General features: G+C 34.3%; 6 protein-coding genes across 10 annotated transcripts; 3 read left to right on the top strand and 3 right to left on the bottom strand.

Moving 5' to 3' along the window:
- Positions 1–3,454: 3,454 nt before the first annotated feature.
- Positions 3,455–4,405, bottom strand: LOC140872789 (protein PAM68, chloroplastic). The gene has a single exon (XM_073275675.1). The coding sequence runs from the start codon at positions 4,277–4,279 to the stop codon at positions 3,680–3,682; it is 600 nt and encodes a 199-aa protein (XP_073131776.1). The 5' UTR covers positions 4,280–4,405; the 3' UTR covers positions 3,455–3,679.
- Positions 4,406–4,447: 42 nt separating this feature from the next.
- LOC140872788 (uncharacterized) lies at positions 4,448–7,815 on the bottom strand. 2 transcript variants are annotated; one of them, XR_012147918.1, is made up of 6 exons: positions 7,360–7,815; positions 6,369–6,464; positions 6,224–6,272; positions 5,719–5,829; positions 5,210–5,265; positions 4,448–5,056 (listed from the first exon to the last, which is right to left on the bottom strand). XR_012147918.1 is itself a non-coding variant. In XM_073275674.1 (5 exons), exons 1-4 carry the CDS (start codon positions 7,744–7,746, stop codon positions 5,735–5,737), a joined length of 627 nt encoding a protein of 208 aa, XP_073131775.1. In that variant the 5' UTR covers positions 7,747–7,815; the 3' UTR covers positions 4,450–5,056; positions 5,719–5,734. The 2 variants fall into 2 exon arrangements, 1 of the variants encoding a protein (XP_073131775.1); XM_073275674.1 differs by lacking the exon at positions 5,210–5,265 and having other exon boundaries at positions 4,450–5,056.
- Positions 7,816–10,607: 2,792 nt separating this feature from the next.
- On the top strand, positions 10,608–12,501 carry LOC140872790 (cadmium-induced protein AS8). The gene is made up of 4 exons (XM_073275676.1): positions 10,608–11,081; positions 11,480–11,726; positions 11,920–12,177; positions 12,255–12,501. Exons 2-4 carry the CDS (start codon positions 11,486–11,488, stop codon positions 12,266–12,268), a joined length of 513 nt encoding a protein of 170 aa, XP_073131777.1. The 5' UTR covers positions 10,608–11,081; positions 11,480–11,485; the 3' UTR covers positions 12,269–12,501.
- Positions 12,502–15,087: 2,586 nt separating this feature from the next.
- On the top strand, positions 15,088–16,164 carry LOC140872802 (agamous-like MADS-box protein AGL61). Its single transcript, XM_073275696.1, has one exon. The coding sequence runs from the start codon at positions 15,214–15,216 to the stop codon at positions 15,994–15,996; it is 783 nt and encodes a 260-aa protein (XP_073131797.1). The 5' UTR covers positions 15,088–15,213; the 3' UTR covers positions 15,997–16,164.
- A 1,244-nt stretch (positions 16,165–17,408) lies between these two features.
- LOC140872736 (peptidyl-prolyl cis-trans isomerase CYP65) lies at positions 17,409–22,405 on the bottom strand. Of its 2 annotated transcripts, XM_073275621.1 has the most exons (12): positions 22,333–22,405; positions 22,028–22,218; positions 21,864–21,926; positions 21,638–21,741; positions 20,381–20,472; positions 20,206–20,295; positions 19,991–20,066; positions 19,518–19,885; positions 18,605–18,861; positions 18,230–18,518; positions 17,967–18,071; positions 17,409–17,857 (listed from the first exon to the last, which is right to left on the bottom strand). In XM_073275621.1, the coding sequence occupies exons 3-12, from the start codon at positions 21,866–21,868 to the stop codon at positions 17,648–17,650; spliced, it is 1,596 nt and encodes a 531-aa protein (XP_073131722.1). In that variant the 5' UTR covers positions 21,869–21,926; positions 22,028–22,218; positions 22,333–22,405; the 3' UTR covers positions 17,409–17,647. The 2 variants fall into 2 exon arrangements, with proteins under 2 accessions (XP_073131722.1, XP_073131721.1); XM_073275620.1 differs by having other exon boundaries at positions 22,032–22,399.
- Positions 22,406–22,985: 580 nt separating this feature from the next.
- LOC140872729 (MOB kinase activator-like 1A) lies at positions 22,986–26,714 on the top strand. Of its 3 annotated transcripts, XM_073275606.1 has the most exons (7): positions 22,986–23,140; positions 24,079–24,127; positions 24,745–24,853; positions 25,479–25,572; positions 25,724–25,857; positions 25,982–26,145; positions 26,472–26,714. In XM_073275606.1, the coding sequence occupies exons 1-7, from the start codon at positions 23,118–23,120 to the stop codon at positions 26,541–26,543; spliced, it is 645 nt and encodes a 214-aa protein (XP_073131707.1). In that variant the 5' UTR covers positions 22,986–23,117; the 3' UTR covers positions 26,544–26,714. The 3 variants fall into 3 exon arrangements, with proteins under 3 accessions (XP_073131707.1, XP_073131708.1, XP_073131706.1); XM_073275607.1 differs by lacking the exon at positions 24,079–24,127 and having other exon boundaries at positions 22,994–23,140; XM_073275605.1 differs by lacking the exon at positions 22,986–23,140 and having other exon boundaries at positions 24,035–24,127.
- Positions 26,715–26,798: the final 84 nt, after the last annotated feature.

The raw sequence follows: 26,798 nt of genomic DNA, 5'->3' as shown, positions 1-26,798 counted from the left end.
TGAAAATGTTTGGGGGGGGAAAAAAACTCGGCCTCCAAAAAATTCAATAAAAATCAATCTTCATTAATTATGAATCTGATGAATTAAATATAATAATGTATACTCGAAACCCATAAATATTTGAATTTAACGTTACTCAAAGTTACAAAAATAATGAATGATAGAAATTCGAATCTTGGATTTATCCAACCAAGATCTTCTTCTTCTTCTTTTTAATCTTTTTGTCATATTGCGAATCAGCTTTAACATCTAAGTTAATCAGTGTCTTTACTACCACATTAAAGATACCTTGGTAAGTCCCCAATTAAATAAATATCTTTTTTTTTCATCTTTCAATAAATTGTCCACTCATCTGCCGCTTGTAAAATGGAAATTGAAATCCTCTAAGAAGTAAGAATATATGTAACTCCACCATGGTCCATGGATGACTTTTTGTGAAAAAAGTAAATTGAAAAATCCTATACATATTGTAAACACATTAGATATATGCGAATTTTTCATATTCGCATGCATAATCATGACTTTATGATGTTTCAAGAATCCAGAAACTCTTACATGATCATGAGGCAGGAAAAGAACCGAGGGAACAACGGCATAATATTGTCTCATTTTGATATATATAGTGTAGAGATCTAATTAATTAAGTAGCTAGTATTGGCACAAAGGAAAATCCAAATTGGAATTGAATCACTGCAAAAATATTGGAAAGATTCTGAATTAGGGCATCGACTGTTACGTGTGTTTTGTCTGACCTAATGGACAACAGAATTGCGTCGATGTTGTACGTACGGGTACAAACAATAGAGAGTCGCATGCATGCACGCATGACCTATCAAATTCCTTGTGCAGAGATATATATTTTACCTGATCCATCTTGTCTGTTGTCGCCACTGCTTCAGTTCTTTCCTATTCAATAAAATTACCAACATATGGTATATATTATGATTTGTGGACATTTCATGATAAGAAAAAATCATGCGTCGAAGAAAGGTCAAGGGGCTAGGTTTATAAATTCCACCAAAGAATTTTTCAACCGGTTATTTTAATTTTGGGTGATGCTACATGTACACGGAGGGTTACACGTTGCACTTGAAATTACATAAATGTATTTTGGAAAAAAAATTTTCAAATAAAGTGGAGGGATACTTTTGTAATTTAATGTGTAGTGTGTAACCCAACGTGTAACCCTCCATTTACATATAACATTTTCTTTTTATTTTTCAATGGTCTCAAATTTATATTTTAATTTCTACATTTTTTTTAGGTTTTACTAATATATTCAAATTAACCAAATCTTGGAAATTATGCAACAATTTTTTAAATAAATCAAATAAAGATAAAATAAGAAATGTGTGTGTAAATTTGATTTCCCGATTGTTTCCTAATCTGTGTAAACAAGTACAGACAAACCTGTATACACAAGTTTTCTAGAATAAAAAGATGTTGAACATACAGAAAATTGGATGAATGAATAGGCTGTGAGCGTAGCACGAAAATAGTCATATGAAAGAGATCAAAATTGGCAACAAACAAGAACAATATAGATTCAACTAAAATATATAATATAGATTCAACGAATATCGAGGTACATTGATGTATATAATACCAGCGAAACTTGTATTTTATTAATCAAACTTAAACTGATGTATATAATACAAAATCAACTAAAACTAATGTATATGCAAAAATCCATTATTAATGATTTTGAAGGGATGTGGGCAACAAACAAGAACAATATTATACTTTGGTTGGCACTTTTTGCTTTACTTTGAGGGGGACTAACCCCTCTATTAAGCAAACACAAATTCCACCAATTATTAATTAATTAATTAAATTTAAACCACACTCAATTCCAAATTCATGCTCTACGTGTTTACAGGCGTTCAACCAATGAGAAACTGCCGCGTGGCATCAAAAACATGAAAAGCAAATTGTCAAGAACAAGATTAGATTTAACTTTAACGTTTAGAATGTTCTTTTGTTGCGAGAAATGCGAATAAAAGAAACCATTTAATCAATCTGTAAAGTACGGGGACTTCGTGGTAGATCTCATCACTCCCAAATTCTTTTCCCTATTCCCTAATTTTTATACTTTGATTTACTTATTGTATTATGTGAATTGTACGTGATCTCCTTTTCAGTAGTTCAAAACTTCTCTTCCAAGGATTGTTAAAAGAAGAGAAGGATTGATAAAAATAAAAGGGAAGCTTTAATTCATTCAATTTTTTCTGGCAAAAATACATAGAATGATAGAATGCAATTTGATCCTGTTCGAGGTGAATAATTAGAGTACTAGAAAAAAAAAACAATATTGATATACCTCGCAAGCAATAATTATGCGAGGTAAAAAAATTATTGGATCATTTTTCTACAAATAGAATAGATTAGATGACTCTAATAAACCCACCCATTTAGATCAATTAAACAATCAATTAGATTAATGTTGGTATTTGAATTAATAAACAGCCAATCTTTCTTGCTTTGAAAATTGCACTTTGTTTTAAATAATTATCAGGACCGAGTGCTCTAAAGTCTAAATTCTGATCAAATTATTCCTTTTCATTTATATGCCTTTCATAAGCAAGAATTAATAATCAGCCCATTTTAATGGAAACCAAAACTAAGTGGGCTTCAAATGTAACTTGAACAGAAAAAAGCCCATTCTCATTAGTTCCACATCTGAACTACCACTTAAACCAGGGTTGCATAGTACAAGCCCTTGTACGACGTTTAAGACGCAAAAATATTGGACAAAGTCACAAAACTGGCACGAGTACCATAGTTCGACAACCTTTAATATAATAAGATACTATTACGAATCTATTTTCACATGGCACATACCATGAAATATGTGTAGAGGTTCAAAAAGAACTTCAAATATAACCTATATATGTATATATTTGTATATATATTTATATACATAATGACCTCTTGGTATGTAAAACTTTAAATTATACAACAAACCCATAAAATTATCCAATCCAATTGCAAAAAAAAAAAAAAAATCCAAAGTTATTTCAAATTGCAAGAGCAATGCTCTCAAAATACATATTTATGGAAAAAAAAAATCTATAAGACTTTCAAAAAATGATAATTTTTTAATTTAATTATAATTTATTTAACAAAAAAAATTTAAAACGCTTATTAGAAAATTTTAAATTTCATTCTATTTTTTTTTATCAAGAACTTAAAAAAATAAATTTGTCTTGACACACGCGAATGTGCGCACATCGAAAACTAGTATCCAATTATGTATAATAGCTGCAGACACCCTACTATAAACAGACCATTAATTAAATTAAATAAAAATTCAGATATAATAATTTGGAAGAATGATCAAATATAAAAGGTTTTGGGATTCACACATGAATCCCGCTGGTTTTCCTACATCAGCTGCATCCACTCGATGCACTCTCGAGTCAGATTTAGTCCAGAATCCAAATTCGCGAAGGTTTTCGTGATCCATTTAATATTTACGTATAAATCTAGCTACCATTTTCAATGTCATGAACATCTCCGACTTTCGCATTTCACATGAATCTCATAAAATGGAGGAAAAACATAGGGAACACTTGAAAATATCACAATGGACACAAAACCCAGAAATCTAATAAACAAAATTAGAGACACTAACTTTAGATCTTCAACCACTATAATTAAAGGGTATAGGATACGCATCCTACTTCTCTTTTGATCCACCCCAGATGGACTGCCAGAAGACAGGCCAATTCTTCTTAGCCTCATTCCAACCCAAAAGTGAGCCTTCCCTCATTGGATCCCAGCTAGAAGACACAATTCCATAACTAACCCCCAAAAGAGCCGTCCCAAAGAAGATAAACGACACGATGAAGGGTATCCAGGTTGGAACATCGATTTTTAATCCCGCCTTGAGATAGTAAAAGAATGGGAAGAACAGTAATCCAATGAAAAGAGGGATTCCCACTGATAATCCCATCCTGCTCATCATTCTGTTTGTCACTATCTCAGGGATAACGCCTTCTTCTCTGTCATCCACTTCTTCATCTTCTTCCTCCTCGTCATCATCATCACTTTCATCATTTTTCTTAGGTTTCTTGGATTTCTTGGTTGTTTTTTTGGGGCCAAAGCCTCTAGGAGAGTTTAGAGTGGCTAAAACAGGATTTAAGTGTGTGAATTGGGATTGGTTTTTGGATGGGACTGGACAAAGAATTGGGAATGGGATTCCTTGTTTGGTTGTGGTCAATGGAGGTGCGAATGCCAATGGTAAGGTTGGTGCTCTGGAATATGAATAGGTTCCCATTACAGGAATTCGTTGGTGAATATGGTGTCCACAAATATTGTGAACTGGAGCTTATCTGGTTCAAAGAAGGCAAACATATTTACCATTATGCCCTTCACTTAATCTGTATCTAACTTTCCTGTACTCTATAAAACTTTACGGTTAATTTGCAACTGACGAATGATATTCCCTTTGGATGACAATATCTCATCGGAAAGCACTCGTCTTTCAACGGTATCCACTAAATTAAAAGCCTAAATTAAGGTACGTCTTAAATTTAAATTCTTAATCAACATGAGACAACTTTAGATATTGGTTTCGAGTTCCACGAATATGTTTAAAAAAAAAAGAAGAAACAAACAAACAAAATCACTACACAAAATCACTACACACGTTTTTTTTTTTTTTTTGGACGTAATCAACTACACAGGTTATACACAAACCCAATGCGTTAAAGATAAAGAATTTAACTTTATTCTGAATCATGGATAGATGCTCTAAGCTTCCGGTCTTGGGTCAAATTTAGCTGAATCTAATCCGTAGATACATGGAATGGAAGTTAATCTCTATATCGTTTCTGCCATTATTTGATTATCTACTGTAAAATATCACTGCTCGTCTGCTCCTATTAGTATCAGGTTATTAACCAATAACCATCACAAATTGCAACGGACTCAACAAAAAAGATAGAGAAAGTTTTATAGACAAAATCTGGTAAGATTGCTGCTACCCAAGACTCCAGAATCCAGATTGCCATTTCCTACGCCTTCTTGATACGATTTTGCATGCATTTAAATCCTGTCAAAAGAAGCTTAGGAAAGGATCAAGGAACTTAATATAAATCTACTCCCTTGTAATTTTGGTGATAGATGACAAACTATTCCATTCTTACAACAAGAAAAATCATATCAAATTTATCTTTGTTTTATTTGAAAGAATAATTGTTCTTACTTGCCCCTGCTAGATCATTATTGTTTATCCTTCCTCCTCCATTGTGTTTATGAATCCTAGTCATGCAAAGTACGGAAAATATCGCTGTGGCAAACAAAGACATTTTGCAAAAGTGGAATGTGGTCTGATGGACATTTCATATGGAAACAACTTACAAAACAAATATCATTTGAATTTTTAGTTCCACCCATGAGCTTTACTTATGTGATCGCCGTAAATAGGAATTTTTTGTCTTCCAAGGGGATTCAAAAACCTGTTATCGTTTGGATTTTTAACTCCACCCATTAACTTTTACTTTACGTGATCACCATAAACGAAGATAGGAATTTTAGGTCTTCTAAGTTCAGGGATGCAAAATCCTGTCTTAAATTCATAGATTCATTCAAGCATCACTCGAGTATGAAAACAAAAGACAGAGTTCTAATCTGAAAAAAGTACAGATAAATTTGAATAGAAGCACAATAACTCCAACAATAATAAGATATAGATGACAAAGGAAAGATCATTACCTAAGAACTCCACTTGTCAAACCATGAACGACGAGATTCCATATCGGCTCCTAAGTGCAGCTATGCCTTTCTCATAAGTTTGTTGAAGCACAGGGATTGATGTTTCGCAAACTGAAATTTAAAACAAATTATAGGTAAAAGGAACTAGTAGCTCGCCAGGCTGCAGGAATATATGTGCTGTATTGCAGGTCATCATTAATGATTCTAGCAAGATACTCTGTGCGTAAATTTATGTAACAAGTTTTTGTACAAATTAGCCAGGTCAGAGTGTTAATGCAAGCTGTGTAAAGGGGTGGGTGATCTAAAATGTATTATTTGTTAATAACTTCTTAATGTCTGACTTGCTAATAAAATTTAAGGTATCACACAACTGAACGCTTTGATAGAGAAGAGAACGAATAGAAAAAAAAAACACAATAGAGGAGAAAACATCTTGTTGCAATTGTAGTGAAATAGAAGACAATGGTAACTAGTCATGAATGCTTATCAAATAGAATAAGCTTACGACGAGATGATGTGGCTTGTGCTTCCGCTATAAACTCTGCATATGAAGCCTGAAAGAATACAACATCAGAGAAGAGCGTGATACTACAACTGCAGGGAAGGACTTGATGTCGAATCAGCTATCTTAAAACTAATCGCTTGCTCACCATCATTGCTTCTTGACCATCTTTGATTCGCTCAGAAATCTTCTTATACTCCTTCTCTGCTTCATCCATCACTTGCTGACATGCTTGGGTCTGCATCTGCTAAGACGGTGAAAAGATTGAAGGTAAAAAGACACAATTCAGGAATAACATATAATCATCTAACGACAATACTTACTGAAATTGCCCTTGTGATGAATATAGAAAAATGGATCTAGCTTATTTCATAATTGAATCATCAATTAAAATCAAGTACATAAAGAGTCCAAGATCTGGAAATAGATAATATAGAAAAGTGGATCTAGCTTGCTTATTGAATCTTCAAATCAAATAAAATCAAGTACATGGATTTGGACCACCTTATGATATCTTACTTCAGGTGGTTACCATGACTGAATACATTTAATCAATATCATTCTGCTCTAAAGATCAACAAACTGCTCGTGCATAGGTGTACAAATCCTCATGATTCATAGTTGAATACAATTTTTCGAAGGCCATAATTTGCAAATTTCGGAAATGTGTTGTTTCTTGCAATACAATGCAATGTTACAGAAAAATTATACCATCCCATTAATTTCGCTGCTTATTGAATTTCTGTTCTCCACAATTACTGCTGCACAGTCCAAACGCTAGTGGACAAGGAAACTATTACTACTAGTGAAGCAGGCAAAGCATAATGCAATGATGAGATGCAATATGTTGGCAAATGTTGACTCCTACAACTACAAGCTAAGCTTCCTAAACTTATTTGATGATCCGTTCACTCTCCAGATCTATAGAGTAAGAAATACATTTCAATACCAAGGAAATTCCTAGAGAATGCTATTGTAACAAATCACTTTGATGACATTCATAAAACAAAAAAAAACCACATTCGAAATGAACTTCTTCCAACAAGAACGGAAATCAGAAACAATGAGAGAATATCAATATTGAACACACATGAAGCTAAATATGAACGAGGAAGGTATCAGAACGAGAGTAGTCAGACCTTGTGTCGTTTCCGGAGGCGACACTGAGATGCCTCGATGTCCTTTAAAATCTCAGAATGCGACATCTCCAGATTCCGCTTGATGCTGTCCAGGTTCGAGGTAGCCATATTTTTCAGATCGCTGATCGTGCTCACGTTTTTGAGCGATTGCAACTTCTGAGGAGAAAGTTCGATAGGCTTCATCAGTTTCTCGTTACTCTTCTTCTTCGACGACGAGGCGATATTTGCCAGTCCATTGAGGTTGAAGTTAAACAGTGTCTCCGGAGACTTCGCCGGTGATGGCGTAGGGCTCCTATCTGCTGCAGTGTCAGACACCGGAGTCAGCGGGGTAAACAGACCATTCGCTGCCGCCGCCGCCGCCGCTTTTTTCGTTGTTCTCTTCCTCATTTTTCGCTGCAAGTCTTTATTCCCCGAATGAAGTTACTTTCCTGAGAGAGTTAGCGGGACGAATTTGTAAGGGCGGGAATGTTGAAGGTTTAACTTTCACGCGTTTAATATCGAATATTGGAATTTATGATTTATATTGTTGGACGATACAAATGAAATGACCAACACATAAATTGTGTTGTATAACATAAAAATAATGATTTATAATGTTGAAAATATATATAAATATATATTATTATTTATTGTTGAATGTTGAAAGTTGAAAATTGAGTTGTAAAATATTGAAAATTAGTGTGTGATGATGTAATTAATGATGTATTAATTTTTGACTAATCTCCAATTGAGATCTATAAATAGGTCTCTCCATTTGTGTAGAAAAACACAATTGTGAAGAGAGAAAAATTTTATAAAGTGTAGAATTTGATAAATTTTGAGTTTTTGAGTTTTTACTTTTTACCGTAAATTTTTACTTTTTCACAACACGTTATCAGCACGATCGCTCGAAGGTTCTCTATATTTTCCGACGCTCCAAAATACAAGAAGAAGTCAAAAATATTCAACAAGTAAGAATTTTTATTTTACTGTTTATATATTTTTATTGTGTATATATTAATATATAATATCATGTTATGAAAAAATAAGTTTTTTTCAAAACTTGTTATAAATCCTGGGAGGATGTTAAGACGACATCCCACACTCCCGGTAAGGGATACGACAAGTATAAAAGCCTCTAAGGTTTTTAAACAATAACGTGATATATATTTATTATGTATATATATATATTAACTATATTAATATATAATTTCATGTTATTATATAAAAGGTTGTCTATGACACTGACCTTATAATAACGTGATATGATATATATTATTGTGTATTTATATACTAACCATATTTGTATAATCTCATGTTATTATATAAAAGGTTGTCTACGACACCGATCTTATAATAATGTGATATGATATACTATACCTGACTTTATACTAACTATATTGGTATAATTTCACAACATTATATAAAAGGCTGTCTACGACACTGACCTTATAATAATGTGATATGATATACATAATTATTTAATTATGATTATCATTATATGCATTACATGATTATCACGAATTTTTATTCAACACATACTCAATTTTTCTTTACCCCCAACGGTCACAAACGGTAACAAAACGGCTAGTTTTTGCCCTATAAATATGTTCACTCAAACTCATTTTCAATCACACCAAATTCATTCTTTCTCTCAAAATATTTTATCCTCGGTTTTTTCGAAGATGGAGATGATGGCATTTATAAGGATATTTTTCATAACGACTATGATCATCATGCTCACGAGTCTTTTACTCACCAGCGATTTTCCAACACATATTTTTTCTCTATTTGTATACGCACTTGTAATTTACGTTCTTCCATTATTTTGTATTGTCATATTTATGGAAATTAACTTATAAAATGCATTGTTATTTTTTTAGTACCACCATGTCAAACTTAGCAAAGCTTGAATTCGTTGCGCTCAATATCACTAGAAAAGAACAACGAATTGTTAATAAGAAATCATCAATCACGACCCACTGGATCAACAACATTTCCTGAAGCAAATGTCTTAATGAAAAATGAAAACCAAAATCAAAGGCATAAATAAGATTTTGGTCGTGGTCGAGGAAATGGATGTGGTCATGAACGTGGACGTAAAAATGATCGCGGTCGTAGTTACGGCCGTGGATATGAAAATAATCGAGATAGTTACTTCAATAACTAATCTCAAAAGAACGTCACGTACCACCCAAAAAGGCAGCATGAAAATATGAGTGAAAATAAAATCACTCAAAAAGATATGAGAGTGCTTGTTATAAATGTGGCACTCCAAGACATAGTGGTACAACGCACACTATTCTGCGAGATGAAAGATATTTCTTGAAAATAATTTTTACCGTAAATTTTTACTTTTTCACAACATATAACTCTAATATTTTGTAAAATTGAGTCAAATATCCGAAGAGACCAATAAATAGTTTAAGCTGTTTTTAAGAGTTTAAAAGCTCTCCGCATCTGTTTTGTAAGCTGTTTGATAGCTTATAAGCTGTTAAAATAAGCTGTTTGACAGCTTATAAGCTGTTTTTAAAAAAGTAAGGGGAGACACTTTTTTAAAAAAAAGATCTTATTTTAATATTTTATGTCTCTAAAATATCCTTAAATATTTTAATAAATCTCCATCATATCCTCCACCCATTAAATATTAAATATTATTTTTTAAAATAATTCCAAATCACATAAATTTTTTTAAAATAAAAATATTATAACAATTTTATTTTTTAATATATGTTTATTCTAAAAATATTTTCATATATGTATAACTCGAAACATTATTTTCATATAATTATATTCTTTTTGGTAATTTCGACAATAAAAAGATCTTATAATACCAAACACATCAACATCTTTAAGTTATTTAAAATAAGTTTATCCAAACACTTAACAACTTATTTTTAAAATAAGTTATAACAGCTTATAAGCTTGTAAAACAGCTTTTAAACTCTAAAAACTTATAAGCTCTTTTTAATAAGTTTAGTCAAACACCCTTATAGTTAATCAATGACTCGTCTTTTAATATCAAACGATATTTAATTATATAACGTCAAAAATATATTTAATGAAATTAAAAAATGAATCACATAGAAAAATGTTGGGAGCCTATTTGATATTAAATAATATATGGGATTAATATATTAGATTATTCATTATTAAAATCTCACTCATAAATTTTTTATATTAAATAAATTAACAGATGATATAACTTTATATTTTTTTTTTTTTTTTTTTTTTGAAACAAAACTTTATCTTTTATTTATGGCCACATATGTTATGTTATGGCTTATGACGGCAACTCCTTTGTATGTACGTGGGAAGTAACAAGGCCCATTTGATAAGATTTTGTCCCATTGCTTATCACTGGGCCCAATATCTGCCGAATTAAATAAATTCCGTGAACATTGGATAAACTTACACCATATATAATATTTAATTATTTATCTTAAAAGTTATGTTATATATAGATAAGTTAAAAAGGAACTAATTAAAACGTTATCTATAACGATTGATTACTTGATAAATATTATAAATATGATTAGTGCAAAATTAATTAATTAAATCATTTAACTATATATAGAGGTAATTCATAATTGTCTATATATATATGCTGAAACATAAGCTTATATATCTATAAAAAGGTACTCTTATGTTATCTGCAAAATCTTGCGGTAGCGCTTGAACGGTGAACGCGACATATTCACACTGGCTTGCCTCCGACACACGAAAATCTCATTTAATTCCAGGTACTTCGAATTCTTCAATGGCTTTATTTTAATGAAACTGTAATTATCAAACAAATTCTACCATTTTTTCTGTGGGTTCTTGCTTGCATGCACGCACAGGAATGGAATTTTTACAATTTTTTTCCCCACTGTTTCCTTGCTCAGTTCTGTTTTGGGAAGAATTTCAATTTCAATTCGTCCGAATTCGGTTTGATTGCCCATTTAATGTTTTTACGCTCCGATAAGCCTAGCCTCAAGTTATAAATTTTCTGAAATTAGAAGTTATGTTTTGGAAGAGCGAAGCTTTCTTGTGTCTACAGTATTTGTCATGAAATACTTTGTGTACATTAACTTTTGAAATTGAATGTCGATTGTAATAATTGTTTATCCATTCTCGTCTTTTTGTTTCTCGATTTCAGGTTAAAATGATTATAAAGAGCATATTCAGGAGATATGAAAGATGGAACCCAGTGCATCCAACTTACGGAGCATTTTGGGGAGCTGGAATAGGCATAGGTTGCGGCGTGGGATGGGGCCCTGGCTTTGGCCCTGAAGTAATTGGCTATGTTGGCGCCGGCTGTGGCGTCGGATTTAGCATTGGCTTCACTTTGCTCGGTTTTGGCATTGGCCTTCCAACCAATTACATCTTTAAGGTCCCTCGTAATGGTACATTTCTAACATATGAAACCCATTATTTTGCATGTCATTGCAAATTCTGTTATAGACTGCTCAGAATGCAATATAAGCATGGAAAACCAGAAGATAATGGCAATTTTTTTTTGGTTTAAACCGGCTCTCTGGCTGCTTGATTGGTGTAAAATCATGGAGAAGTTTGATTAATCAGTGATTGTTGTGTTAGCTTTTATGGTGACAAGAAGAGGAGTATTGGAAGCTGCTCGGGCTAGAGGTTCGCTTGCGAACAAAACTGGTGAAGGAGTTGACTGGGACGCAAGCAGATCACACATTTTCGATGGCCAACTAAATCCGTTTGAGTTTAAAAATCCACTGGAGAACGGAATGAATTTACCCGACATGAGAAACATGTTGATTTCCCGTACAAAACCCGTCACTGATTGTTTACAAAGAGTTGGTGGGAACTTGTTTCCCTGGGATAGAGGTGATACTTTATGTTTCACTTGGCTCTGTCGACTGTTTTTGTCTCTAGAAATTGAAGTGACACTTTATATTTTACAGATTCGAAGAAATGACACCGACTACAAACCTCGAACGGAAAAGATCATCCGCCAGTTTGGCCTGCAGATCACCCCAGTTCAAGGGAAAACATCCATTTGACTACAGCATCATACAACAACAATTTTCAATGATTTTGAGCGACTAGTGTCTTTTCAAGATTTTTGTACTTGTGGAGTCCTCTTTTGTGCAGGTTTTTGGAGTCCCTGTACGTAATTGGAAAATTTATGCATGAGAACAATTATTTTAATTCGTATTTGATTAGTAAATCTGATTTGACCATCCTAGAAGAACCTGATTTAAGCCAGATCATCTGCATATAAACCCTCTTAACACTATCATTAAGCCGTGGAGCATGAAGAGTAGCTCTTCAGGCCATAAAAAGGTGAATTGGCAGCTATGGAGTCCAACAACTGGACCTTTTTAGTACAATCATATATAAAGCACGGTTGGTTGCGAAGGATCGGGTCTTGATTTTATCCAGACTTCTTCACATGTTGCGACTCTCATCACTGTCAAGATACTTCTAGCACTTGTAGCTCGAAATCGACAATATCTATTACAGCTTCATGTCAACAATACTTTCTTATATGGTGATTCATTCGGAGAGGTTACGTGTATCAACGGCTTGGGTGCATAAAAGCAGGGGCAGCGCAATCGTGTCGGAATGTTAAATAGGTGTGCGAACTCCACAAGTTCATTCAGCTTGGATTTCTACAATTTTGTTCTCTCTATTTCTACAATTCCAACGTTTGTATACTTTACATTGAAATTTTGCAATGGTACCAAAATTCAAGCCTTGTAAGTTTGACAGCATTGCCTCTCCCAAGTCCCACCTGACAGAGGTCATAGGTTCTAATCTCTCACTCCAATATGATGTATAAAAAAGAAATAGAAGTTTTTTTATGGTCAATGCGCAACGATCTTAGCTCTTCTAAGTAGGGATGACAATGAGTCAGGTTTAAATCCGACCTCACATTGAACCCGGCCCGGCGGGACGGGTTTAGATCCGACCAAGCGAGTCTCGCCGGGACCCACCCCATCAAAAAATATATATTAAATATAAATATAAATTATATATGTATATATATTAACAATATATAATTATATTACATAATCATACTTTATCCTTAATTTGAGTTTATAATATTTTTGGATTTAAATAATTTTAATATATTATGGTATTTTTAATATGAAAATATATTATTATGATTTTTTTCTTAGTTATTAATTATTATTTAAATTAAAATCATATATTTTAACTTATAAAAATATTTTTTATTTTAAATATTATTAATATAAATTTAATAATGATTTGTTAATTTTTTAACTTATTTAAAATTTTATTTAATATAATTTAAATTATATTTAATTTGACGGATCCAACGGGTCTAGCCCGAATTGGACCCGTCGGGTCCACGGGGCGGGGCGGGGCGGGTCTCGGGTTTGCCCAAACCCACCCCGTTTCCATTCCTACTTCTAAGATTGTTTAGGTCTTTTTATAAAAAAGATTAATATATATATATATATATATATATATATATTTATTTATTTATTTATAATAGGTTAACTTATGAATTGTGGATTTCGATTTTTATTTTTTAAAAAAAAGTTCTCAGGTATGATAAGGAATGCGGTTAGTATAAGATAGATTTAATAGATTTCAGTTGATTTTTCACGCTTTAAACTGATTTTTTTTTTGGGGTGCAAACAATCGTTAGTTCATAGGAAAACTTAAGTTACATCAGTTCCGTAGCTACTGACGACATCTACTCATGCTTACTCCAAACACGAAATATCTCATATACGTAGAACGGCGAATGTGGTTGTTAACTCGATTTCTTTTTTTCTATTTCTTCCCCTTCTCGATTTGTATGGGAACATGAACATTTTTCGTTTTAGTTGGTAGATCTTATAACCAAATATTTGTCTATTGATTAATAAATTTGCAAGCTTTACCATAAAAAAATAATTAAAAAAGCTGTATTTTATAAATTAAATTGAGTTCTTTAATAACACTTTTAAACCCTCCCACATCAGCAACCAACATGATAATTCGTGTCCATAAATTTTTGACAAAAACTTCTGTAAGACAGTCTCACGAGTCAATTTTATAAGACGGGTCTTTTATTTGGGTCACCAATTACAAAATATAACTTTTTACACCAAAAGTATTATTTTTTGTTGAGTCTCCTATTTGGATTACCTACCACAAAATATTATTTTTATGCCAAAAGTATTACTTTTGGTTATAAATATGGGTAAAATTACTGTCGTCTCACAAGATACGGTACCTACTCTAAATTTTGAACGTAATCAATTAATTTTCTACATCTTTTAAATAATTGATTATGGTTTACAACTTATTTAGAAGTTATTTTTAGAACTTCCTAAAATAAGTTCTTAAAATAATTTTATTGAATGAAAAAATATATATTTTGTGGGTTTACTAAAATGAGTTAAATAAGGAAGATAAGTTACCTTAAACTAAGGAGTTGGGTGCATATTATTAGTATAGATTATAGTTTTAGTAGTTGTACATGCAACTAGAATAAAGGCCGACAAGAAAAGGAAACACGGGCCTTGAGCGGTTTCTATGACTTTTGGGGGGAAACTAATTGATTTGTATCAAGACTCAATCCGTTCAAATATGGTAAAAAAAAAAAGGGGGGTCTCCATAAAATCTAAAACTATATTATAAATTTTACTATATTAGGACTGCACCACACAAGTCGAGACTTTCTAAAATTTATTAAAGTCCTCTATTTATTATTTTTATTTAAAATTAAAATTTGAGATTTGATGACGACGAATCCATCATAGACCAAATTCGTTTTCTATTCAAATACGCACATACATATACAGACGTAACTATATATATATATATTAGCAATCTCCCTCTTGATTTCATTCATTCACTCATTCATTCATTCATACAAACATCTGCGGGGCGGTCGTAACAATGAACACAGGAGAAAGAAGCCAGATAGTAGATGTCGAAGAAGCTAATACATCTACAGCACTCGTGACAGGAGAAAACCAGATAGTAGCTATAGAAGAAGATGATACATCTACAGAACTCGTGACAGAAAAAAACCAGATAGTAGCTGTAGAAGAAGATGATACATCTACAGAACTCGTGACAGAAGAAAACCAGATAGTAGCTGTAGAAGAAGATGATACATCTACAGAACTCGTGACAGAAGAAAACCAGATAGTACCTGTAGAAGAAGGTGATACATCTGCGGTGGTAGCAATAAAGACAGAAGAAAACCAGATAGTAGCCTTAAACCCATCGAGGAAACGAAAGGACAGGAGGGTGGGGATCCAGTTGATCGAGGAGAGAAGTGAACTGAACACAACCTTCACAAAACGGCGCCAAGGCCTCTTCAAGAAGGCCCGTCACTTCTGCGAGAAATTCGACGCCAAGGTGGGGGTCGTGGCCTTCTCCAGGTTCGGCAACGCGTTCGCGCAAGGAGATCCTATGTTCTTCTCGATCGCGAGGCGCTACATTGCCGATCCTTGTTCTGAGGTGGCCAAGAACGGTACATCTGAATTCTCGCTCCTTATGGGATCGGAGATGGCCGAGCTGACGGATATGGAGAAGGGGATCAAAGAGGCGTTGGGGAAGGGGCAACCCGCGTGGGACATGATTCTCCAGAACATGGATTTCACCCAACTCCAGGACATGGAAAACGCTGTACGAGCCGCCAAAACCAAGATTGCGGCGCTTGACCTACAATAGGAGTCGTCCCCTTTCTATATACATTTTTTTTTTTGTTATTATTATTATTATAATTTAATTGAGATGGTAACTGTTTTCTATAGATTGATTCAATTTTAACTCTGTAAAACGAATCATTGATGAATTAAAGTGAGTTTTTAGACATCGATTACTGTGACAAGATAATTAAAGGTGGTTTAATGTAATCGGTCCAAAATCGGATTGTGATAGGTACGTATTTGAACATGTTTACGGTTTTGAACATGCTGTATTCTGTGGGCAATATGTAACCCCATGATTGATAATCTGCCACGCTACCCACAGGAACCCACAGGACTACCTGTGGGTAGGGTCGGCAAATACACGTTTGGTAACTTTAAACGTTGACCTACACAGAGCCGAAATTCACGAATTATATCATTAGAACATAAATCAAACCATCGATAATTCTTTCCCAGCATGCATGCAATGACTGGTATGCAGAAAACATTAGAACATAAATGAAAACATCAACAACTGTCCGATAAACGTAAGCAAATGATGATGGAATTCATGAGATAGCTGGTGAGCTTTCGAACACTTAAGTTTGGCTCATATAAAGCTCGAGCATGAGTTATTTGGCAGAAAGCATTAGAACATAAATCAAAACATCAAAAATTTATTTTATTTATCTAGATTTTCATGTGCTTTGGGGGACAAGGTAGAAACAATGGAGAACAAAGCAATATTGCTCGGAACTCAAGACTAAAAATTGATTTTTGTAATTAATGTGAAGAAAGCGTTGAAAAATGATTTCTAAAAGCTCTTCCAAACACTACCTAAGTAAAAGCTAGCTAGGATGTTGAAAATTTTAGAATCTTGTTAGCTATGATTGGTGAGAGTTTAACTTAAAAGAGTATAGAGTTAGGCTCGAATAGTGCGGAGCGAAAAGATGGGCTCAGAGACACATCTATTAATCTTCTCAAACTTACCAAATTTATCATATTAGTTACACAACCTGTGTGCTGGAATCGTTAGTCGATAAAAATAAGATTTTATAGTACAAGACACGACCAAAAACTGGAAACTCAAGCTTCAAAAACATCTAGTCTAAAACCAGAACACTGCAGGTTTTCGATAGAATCCTGCAAAAGAATGATGTTCAAAACTAGGCAAATACTAGTTTCAATAACCAATAATAGCCCAAGTTAAATAAATGGTTGATCAATTACAGAAACATAGAAGCAATGTCTGCAACAACGTGGGGAGGCACAATACGGAAGGGAAAACATGCCAACCAGCTCTATCATAAATCCAAATATGCTTCAAGGAATCCCATCAAATAAAAGTACCAGAGTCAAAAACATGGAATTTCTTGGTGCCATATCCTTTTCCTATTACTGAATTCTACATCATATCATCGAGATAATGCAAGGATGGGGTAAAGCATGGTATTAAGAACCGTCACTTCATCTTAATACGAAAATGCACCAGTAACAAGCATGGAATTCACGTTCCAACGAAAAATTTGTCTGACAATGTCTACAAATTATATTCGGTAATGAAGGCGTCACTAAAGAGATCTTACAATATCTGAAAACTGTTATTCTGAATGCAGACGCAATGACAAATCCGAGTCGTAACATTTTCAAGTCAGTGGAAACCTAGATCAGTAACACAAATCAAGGAAAACCTACCAAGCAGAAAAATCTTTGAGTTCTCCACTTGACTTGCCAAATTTTCTCTTCTTTACAACAGAACCAGCAAGCACATCACTATCAAGGGTGGTGGCAGATGCAGCTGGAGCAATCCTCACCTTCAAGTACTTTCCAACACCATCACCCGAAGCAGGATTTTGTGCTGCTGTCGTACCAGGATTACTGTACCATGAACCTATCTTATCCTGAAATCACTCCAAAAAAACACGTAGAAAACAATAAAAAAATTGTCATTTGAAAATTGAAGAAAGATTCATGAAATGACAATTACTGCAACCAGACAATCAGACTAACATTTTCTTCATCATCAGCAGTCTTCTCTTTATCGGTGTTGTCCTCGTCATCAGATTCTGCGTAAGGATTGACATATATTTCTACACCTGTAATCTTGATTTCTTCCTGCAAAAGGCGAACAGAAAAGCAGGTATAGAAGCTCAAAGTCAAAACTAAGAAGCAAATACTTGGAAAACTAAAGTTGAGCATCCATACAAAGGTAAAAAGGCAGTAAATTAAAGACAAAAGGAAAGAACAAATTGTAAGAAAGGAAGATTACAAACCAAAGGACGGTCATCATCATCAACGGGTACTTTTTCCAATGCTGAGAGGGTTGTCAGCCCTCCAACGACCATTCCAAAAACTGTGTGCTTGAAGTTCAAATGATTTGCAGATTTGTACAATATAAAGAACTGTGAACCATTTGTGTGAGGACCTGAGTTTGCCATACTAACAACACCTCTCCCAGAATGAACTAATTTCGAGTTAAGTTCATCTTTGAAGGGCTTCCCCCAAATCGACTCACCTCCTCTCCCAGTCCCAGTAGGATCACCGCCCTGAATCATGAAGTTCCTGCTCGTTGGGTGCAGCATTAGTTAATATTAAAGTCCTAAGGGTAAAAGAAAATTTTACAAGTGTTGTTAAATAATTTCAAGTACCTAATATTTCTGTGGAAAACTACTCCATTATAATAACCACGTTCACAAAGAGTGATGAAGTTCTCACATGTTCTTGGAGCAATATCACAATGGAGCTCAATGTTCAAATCACCGTGTGTAGTTTGAAGCCGGACATAACCTTTCTTCTTGGGATTTTTCTCAACTTTAACATATTCATACTCATTTTGAGTCACGGGATCGTAAGAGGTAGAGGTGAAAGATCGTGAAGCAGCGCCACTTGTGAAGCGACTCTTAACCTACAAGATTTTCAAAAAGTCTCAATGTTAATCATACCTCATCTTGAGACAGTACAAGCAAACCACATAAGAGGATAGCGAAGTAATCTACTGATAGTAATAAATATTAAATAAGGAACCTCGTCAACAAAGAAAGGCATAAATCAAGTGATCAACATTTTAAAATATCTGGTTATTAATAAACAATCAAGTCACAATTCAACATAGAATGTTTTGAATTGTAGCTTGACAGTAAGTGGAGATCCTAGCCAATTGTGCATAGTAAGACTTAAAAACAGCATTTATTACTTTTTATCGCGATCTCTAATTTCCAGCTGCACAACAATGTCAGATGCAATATTCTCTAAACTATATGATCCTTCATACTTCTTAATTATAACATCCTTAATTCGGGCAAGTGCTTGCAACATTTTGAAATTTCTGTGTACAAAAGGAAGATATAACAAGAGCTGCATTCAACACTTCTAACTTCTCCCTCGATCTTCACGTTTTTACATGTTTGCATATGAATAGATCAGAAAAGTCAGCACCTTAAAAATAACAAGTTAAGAACCCAACAGTTTTCCAAAAAAATTAAATGTTTCTGCATACTGCATAGAATCAGCCAAGCTTATAGATTCCGAGAAAATACATAAATATCAAAAGCTAAAACTAACCAGCTTTGCATTTACTGGTGTCCTCTCCCCAGCCATGTGCATGGCTATTCGAGCAGCGGTTTTATTACCGGCATCAGATTTTGCGGCAGCTGCACTTCTTCCATGAACTGCAGCAGAAGCCGCATCAACAATACTGTATGTCTGCTTGGGCATGCCATCGCTCTTTGAGTCAGCGTCGTCCTTGATACGTGATCTTGCAGCTAAAACGGCAGCTAGGGCCACCGCTCTTTCATTTTTTGCTTTGTTTCCGCCACCACCATGTAATGCAATTTCCTTTGCTTTCTCAGTTCCAAGTTCTTCAAGCATTTGTTTGATATCACCATTAATGTTTATACTATAAGACGGATCTGATTCCATTTTCTTTAATTCTGCCACAGGAGAAACATAATGGTTGACTATAATGTGGTAGTCACAAAAAAAAAAAAAAAAAAAGGGAAAGCAGGCATCTAAAAAATCCATAGATAGAAACTCACCTTCGTCGTCGATTTTTAAATTTTTCTTGACGTGATCAAAATCCACCAGAGTCTTGCTATCAAGTAAATTGGGATTCTACTCGGGAAAACCAAACACAAACTGTTACCGACTTAAACCATTATTTAAATGAAAAGTAATTCAAATATTTAATCCATTCGGTGAAAAAATGCATCAATCCATTCGGTGAAAAAATGCATGGTGCAACATATTCCACCTGAATGGTTATAAGGTCTTGCTTGGTGAATGGTTCGTCAGTGAGAAGTTCCTTCCAGTTCTTGGCTTTGAGATTCAATTCCTTGATAGCCTAGGCAGCAACAACGACTAAATGAACGAAGATATCAACAGGAAAAAGTTCAACTTCGTGAAAATCCAACAGGAAAAAAATGTACCTCGTAACAGAACACATTTCCAGTGGTCTTCACAGCAACTATATGTGTGAACTCAGTAAAGACCTTATTCAAAACAGGGCAATGATATTCTCCTGCAAAACGAGAATAGTATTAAACCCACTATAATAAATGTAAAGTTTAAAAGTTAAAAGAGCCTGAAATTCTAAGATTAGGAAATCAAAGTTAAAATTTCCAAAAGGTCCTACTAGATCAAAAAGTATGGCTGATGTAATCTTTTCTCAAGCTTATTATCTGCAACAGCAGCGGGAGTAAACTTAGCTATCAAACGTACAGAACATCTCTATGCATCGTGGCTAACAATCATATTAATTATGCTTCCCACCGAGGTTTTGATATTGTGCCCATCCACTGCCATCTGCTTGGGAGAGTAAACAAGTTGAAATCATGGAACTTATGATCTTGAGCTCGAATTCAAAAATTCGAGCTCATCTAGCTCAAAGTATTGATACTTAGCTCACGATCAGAAGACTCGATATATCAATCCTTGAACTTAATTCATTAGTATGGTCATAAGTTCATAGATAAATTTAGATAAAATCTTAATTGAATAAAAAATTTATTAAAAAAATCTAAAACGCTAAGAAATAAGCTTGCAAACAACCACTATGCTTGAGCTCAAACTTGCATCTTCAAAATACTCGAGTAGTCAAGCTTGAATCTTGTCAACTCAACAACCTCGTGAGCCGACTCCACCCACTTCACCACACCCTTACAAATAGTTACATCTGTTGATCTTGTCGCCCAAAACCTCTTTCCATCTTCTCTGTTATCCTTTTGTTATATATCACTGTTGCCACCAGCCACTAATACCGAAACCCTCATCTCAAACCCACAGCAGCCCCCTTGAAGAAATATAACAATGCCTCATCGAAGAATGGCAAGATAAAGTACCGGAAGTAGTTAGCAACATACAATTAGTATACTAGGAAATAAAATATTAATCTCAAATAACTCAAGGTTCAAGCGGGCAGAGCAGAAAATAACTTTGGCAGATAAGCCCATGCCACGATTATTTTTCATATATAAATTGTTAAACAACTGTAATAAACAGCGTAGATAGCTCATCATTATCAAATAAAACTGCAAGATTTAAACTGCCCATGTTCATTCAAATGATTGAATGAATGAGGCTGGGATATTTAACTGAATATATTTCAACCACAATCTTCTCTGCACATATTTCAAACTTTAATACAAAGGAAAACTCAAAACCATTAAACATAACACATGACTTACCTTCAGAATTCTTGTGAAAAGTGAGAGGAATCAAATCCTCCTGCTTGAGCGGAGATCCAGTTACCGGATGTTTCCCATACTTCAAGATGTACGGCATAATATACCTAAATCCAATTGAAAAAAAAAAATTCAACATCAGAGTTCTTCAACTCCAACTTCAAATTTAAAAACAAAATGATTAAAATAAACATGAGAAAGAGTTAGTCCACTGCAGTAAATAACTAACATCATCTCAAATACACTTCCATCTGCTGTGCAAACAGGGTTTTCAAACGGGGTAAACGTGAGACTGCATTAAAAAAAAAACTATAATCAATCATTTAATTAATCAAGAAGAACTACTAAAATCACGAAAGCTCTGAATTTGGGAGGCCAAAAAGAAAAGGATACTTGCGCGCAGCAATAGAAAGGAAGGCGTTTGAAGGGGGTTCCGGTTTCTTTGGATTTGGCGCCACCCCACTCGGTGGCCCACTCCGTTTTCGTAATGAACATCCGGTCTTTGCTGTGTTGCTTCTTCCCCATCTCTGGCAACACTTCAGTTTCCCAGAAAATCGGACAGAGTCAGATTAGGTTCCGTTGAGCTGAGAATTTTGGAATAGTTTGGTGATACCGTAAACTATAAATTCCTTAATATTATCGCTAAATAAAGACAATTAATAAACCAAAAAAGTCGAGAAAGAGAAATTGAAAGGAACCCAAAACGAGATTAAAGCCGAGTTGTGTGCTGGTTCGGTGGTTCGCGAGAGGATGGGCAATGCGAAATGTTTTGATCGTCGGGGAAGAAAGGGTGAAAAAGGATGGGCTATTAGCTATATGGGCCACATTGATTTAATTCACATAGGCCCATCTCATAAATTTTATTTTATTTTGTTAAAAAAAGTTAAAAATTTGAAAAAATCATAGACAAATAATTATAAATAATATACATATTTAAATATTCATGAAACCATCATAAATTATTATAAATAATATAAATTTTAAAATTAATCAATTATATATAAATTATTATCGATCATATAATTTTTTTTATCAATCATGATGAAGAAGAAAAAAGAATTTGGTAATCCGGCCCGGGGTCCTAAGGCGCCGCAAAGAACACAATTAACCCAACCCGCAATTTTAGGGTGATGGGGTTGATTGGTCGACGAGCCAAATCTAAATTGACGATGTGTTTTAGAATATTTATGAATGCATGAAAAAATAACATAAAAATATTTTTAGGAAATTTAATTTATTATTATATTATATATTATATATAATAAAAAAGACATTTTATTACATCACTCTTGGACCCCACACCTGCGCTGCTCTGTTGTGTTTATTATTGGAGGGGAAGTCAGTGCTCGACAGCTTTTTTCGACGTTTCCTCTAATATTTATGACAACTGCTCCAATCCCATAAATACGCCAACATATTCCTCTGTGTGTGTGAATAATCTCTCTTTTCATCGCCCTTTCGTTCCATCTTTCTATCCGGAGCCATGAGTCTCTTTGGCCTGGGCAGGTGATTTCTGTTCCTGAATAACATTTCATTTGTGGTGTATTGATCTCATATCTCGTTTTGTGATTGATTTACGTCAGATCTGTCCCTTTCTTGGATTGATTCTTTGTATTGTTGATGTTAATCTGTTGTGTTTGGCTTTTCTTGATTATTGTCATCTGGGTTTTTTTGTGTGATCTGTGTTATCCTTTTCTTTTTCTCTTTTGTTGCTGTCTTGATGATTTTTCAAGAACGAAATGATTTTTTTATCTTAAAGATTGAATTTTTTCGAAGAGAAAAAGTTCATGTTGGAGGAGTCTAATGAAGGGTAAAAGGTGTAAGCCATCAAGTTTTGAGGGTACAGAATGCATCAATAGCTTATGATTGTGAAGAAGGGGATTGGGAACATAGCTTGTTTGTGAGATTTTGCCAGTGAATCCATATGTTGTCCGGAGGACAGTTGAATCCTTAAGTTCTGATAGCACGGAACAAATTACATTTTTTCCTGGAGATTTGTCATAACATGTGCTAGTAGATTGGGTAACCGTGAATAAAGGAATTGAGACACGGCTTATTTTTCAGTTGAGCGGCAGGAGGTGTGATCCTAGTCCAGTGAGTCAAATGAACATCTCTGCTATTTGAATCCCTGTGATTTATTAACCAATAACATGTCTATAGGAAATTGTTTCCCTAAAGGAACAACTGAGCGATGTTTGAACATTGAAAATTTGTGATCATCTGCATGTTAAACATGAAGACTGTGAAGCTAGTGCTTCTTAAATCCTTTTATCGAATTATCTTATGGTGCTAAACTGGCCTGTAGCTGTTTCCATTATCTTCATCTCAATTACCTTTAAGGCTTTATCCATTCATTCTTATCTTTAATATGTTTATTTGTTACCGATAATTTCTGTTGAGTGCTTCTTGTTATTTATGAGCTCTGCTTTTAATTTCTCAAACAGGAACCAAAAAACATTCCGTCCAAAAAAAAGTGCACCGTCAGGCAGTAAGGTGGAATTTTTGTGATATATCCTGTTTCTCAGTTATTGCCCTGTTGTGAAGAACTTCAGTTTGACGAATGCTCAATTTTAAACCTCTAAGCAGTTCTGTTTTCTGCTGGCAGAAACAAAATAAATCTGAACCTCCTATAAATTGAGAGCTTTGATGTGTTTTGACTGATGATTTTAAATATTTTCAAATGTTATACTTCTTTTGATTATGTGACACCTGTCTGCACCTCTCTATTCTCCAAGGAAATTTCAACTTTATTTGCCATACATCATGATGCCACACCAAAAGGGAAACTTGAATTTTAGTTTGTGTTAATGTAAATTCCATTCTCATTTCATTGAGGATGCACACTGTAAAAGGGTAGTTACACGTTCTTTCCTTCTTTTCTCTCTCTCTCTCTCTCTCTCTCTCTCTCTCTCTCTCTCTCTCTCTCTCTCTCTCATGCCACATTCTTTACATTCCATCACTCCTCACTGTTCGATTTTTGGTGAATTTCATGTTATACTTGCTTTCTGTTTCTGGATGCCTTGCATCCACATTTTGCATTCTGCATACCTTTATATTTAATTTTACGAGCCACCACGTTACATGATTCAATCAATATGATCAACTGTCAGGGGGCACAGCTGAGAAAGCATATCGATGCCACTTTAGGTAGTGGAAACTTGAGAGAAGCTGTAAGGCTACCACCTGGCGAGGATATAAATGAATGGCTTGCTGTCAACAGTACTATCTTTCTCCCCCTCTGCATGTGTACAATTACGTGTGTTTGGAATTAGGTGGAAGTATGCTTATTAAGTTCATTTTTTTGAATTTACATTATTTAAGTTTTGGTTTGGATATTAGATAAACATGCAAATCAGTACAAGCGTGTTGATTTATTGAATTAATGGGAAAAAAATAACTAACGAACAAACATCATGTTGTCTTTTTTTAATAGTGAGACAGCGTATGCACCCCTTCAATCTAGACGTGTAAGTTGAGTAGAGTCTGCTTATCAGTCAGTCAAGCCAATTCATCTCAGGTCCAGTGGAGCTTAAGATTGTTGTGCCTGAGCTCAATTTTAGTTTACGAGCTCGTGAACTTTTATGAACTCAACTGAAGTTTGACTCTTTTACACCTCTATGTTAATCTGCTTCTCTTAATTTAAGCCTTCGATATATCTCGTGCCTTATTTGGATGATTATATTTTTATAAGTTTTAATGGGTATAATTCCATGAACCCTAATTATATTTTGGAAACTAACAGATGCTTAGAATGCCTTACTTTTTTCCCTTACTTTGTGCATCCATTCTCACTCTGAGGATCAGAATTAGAAAGCCTTCTTGATTATTAATTTTTACTTTTCAGCTGTGGATTTCTTCAATCAAGTGAACCTTCTTTACGGAACCCTTACAGAGTTCTGCACACCAGAGAACTGCCCTACAATGTCAGCCGGCCCCAAGTATGTCTCAATTATTTTCGGAGGACAAATGTTTCACAGAAACATCTTTCCAGTTAATAATGTCAATGATACCGTCATCTCCATCTTCCTGAAGAAACTTAGAAATCTTAAGTGTTACCAAACGGAGCCACTAACCATAATTGTTTTGCAGATACGAATATAGATGGGCAGACGGCGTACAAATCAAGAAACCTATTGAAGTTTCAGCTCCTAAATATGTTGAGTATTTAATGGATTGGATTGAAACCCAATTGGATGACGAGTCAATATTTCCTCAGAAGCTCGGTAATAATACTTTTTAGCGTCACCTCCTTGAGTATGCATTGGTCATGATTCTCTTAATTAGCTTGGGATTTCTGTCCTCTAGTTATGTGATAACACATCAAACTGACAAAATAAAATACTGTAGGCACACCATTCCCTTCAAATTTCAGGGATGTAGTGAAGACCATATTCAAACGCCTGTTTCGTGTATATGCACATATATATCACTCTCATTTTCAGAAGATTGTGAGTCTCAAGGAGGAGGCACATCTAAATACATGTTTCAAGCATTTCATACTATTTACCTGTGTAAGTTCCTTATTCTTGGTATCTCAGTGTTTGACTTATATTTCATCACCACTCAGCTCGAAATCATCAAAACTTTCCTAGCTTACTTAACAAAATCTATTTTTTATCCAGTAAATTGTTTATTTTATCCTCACATGTTAGTTCTTTGTGCAAACAATGAATCTAGCATCAGATCATTTTTGGGCTTAGAGCCTGCAGCTAGCTGGATATCGCTCGACCATACACGATTATTCTTGATATTCTTGGTTCTTTTGGTAGCATCTCGCACATATCCATCCCCTCGTTTCACAGTTTCAATTTGATGAAGATTTGCTTTAATTATGCAGGAATTCATGCTGATAGACAAGAAGGAACTTGCTCCTCTTCAAGAACTCATAGAATCCATCGTCCCATATTAAAGACGTGTTTCTGATTATTCGAACTGACTTTTATTTAGAGATGAAATAAGTGTTTGGTTGCAACCCCAGTAACGATTTTAGTATTACTGATGTTTCGCAGCTATATTAATATGTATCATGTTCTGTAAGAATCCAGTTGCTTGTGTTCTTATTTTATGTGCTTGACATGCATCAACATCGTCCCATATTAATCTGGCATTACCATTTACAGCACACACACACACACAGCAAATTTCAGCCTGTAGTTTTTCATCA

Source organism: Henckelia pumila, unplaced genomic scaffold, assembly GCF_033568475.1.
Source record: "Henckelia pumila isolate YLH828 unplaced genomic scaffold, ASM3356847v2 CTG_477:::fragment_1, whole genome shotgun sequence".
Taxonomy (NCBI): Eukaryota; Viridiplantae; Streptophyta; class Magnoliopsida; order Lamiales; family Gesneriaceae; genus Henckelia; species Henckelia pumila.
This window is presented reverse-complemented; position numbering and strand designations above follow the sequence as displayed.

Excerpts from the sequence above, each read along its gene's own strand:
- LOC140872736 (XM_073275620.1), bottom strand. The coding sequence starts at position 22,159 with ATGGGGAAGAAGCAACACAGCAAAGACCGGATGTTCATTACGAAAACG. Across the intron at positions 20,473-21,637 it reads TTTTCACAAGAATTCTGAAG|GAGAATATCATTGCCCTGTT; the intron begins GTAAGTCATGTG and ends CTCGTTTTGCAG. Across the intron at positions 19,886-19,990 it reads TTTAAAAATCGACGACGAAG|AATTAAAGAAAATGGAATCA; the intron begins GTGAGTTTCTAT and ends CTCCTGTGGCAG.
- LOC140872802 (XM_073275696.1), top strand. The coding sequence starts at position 15,214 with ATGAACACAGGAGAAAGAAGCCAGATAGTAGATGTCGAAGAAGCTAAT.
- LOC140872789 (XM_073275675.1), bottom strand. The coding sequence starts at position 4,279 with ATGGGAACCTATTCATATTCCAGAGCACCAACCTTACCATTGGCATTC.
- LOC140872788 (XM_073275674.1), bottom strand. The coding sequence starts at position 7,746 with ATGAGGAAGAGAACAACGAAAAAAGCGGCGGCGGCGGCGGCAGCGAAT. Across the intron at positions 6,273-6,368 it reads ATGGTCAAGAAGCAATGATG|GCTTCATATGCAGAGTTTAT; the intron begins GTGAGCAAGCGA and ends GTATTCTTTCAG. Across the intron at positions 5,830-6,223 it reads ACAAGCCACATCATCTCGTC|TTTGCGAAACATCAATCCCT; the intron begins GTAAGCTTATTC and ends TTTAAATTTCAG.
- LOC140872729 (XM_073275605.1), top strand. The coding sequence starts at position 24,050 with ATGAGCTCTGCTTTTAATTTCTCAAACAGGAACCAAAAAACATTCCGT. Across the intron at positions 24,128-24,744 it reads GTGCACCGTCAGGCAGTAAG|GGGGCACAGCTGAGAAAGCA; the intron begins GTGGAATTTTTG and ends ATCAACTGTCAG. Across the intron at positions 24,854-25,478 it reads TGAATGGCTTGCTGTCAACA|CTGTGGATTTCTTCAATCAA; the intron begins GTACTATCTTTC and ends TTTACTTTTCAG.
- LOC140872790 (XM_073275676.1), top strand. The coding sequence starts at position 11,486 with ATGATTATAAAGAGCATATTCAGGAGATATGAAAGATGGAACCCAGTG. Across the intron at positions 11,727-11,919 it reads CTTTAAGGTCCCTCGTAATG|CTTTTATGGTGACAAGAAGA; the intron begins GTACATTTCTAA and ends TTGTTGTGTTAG.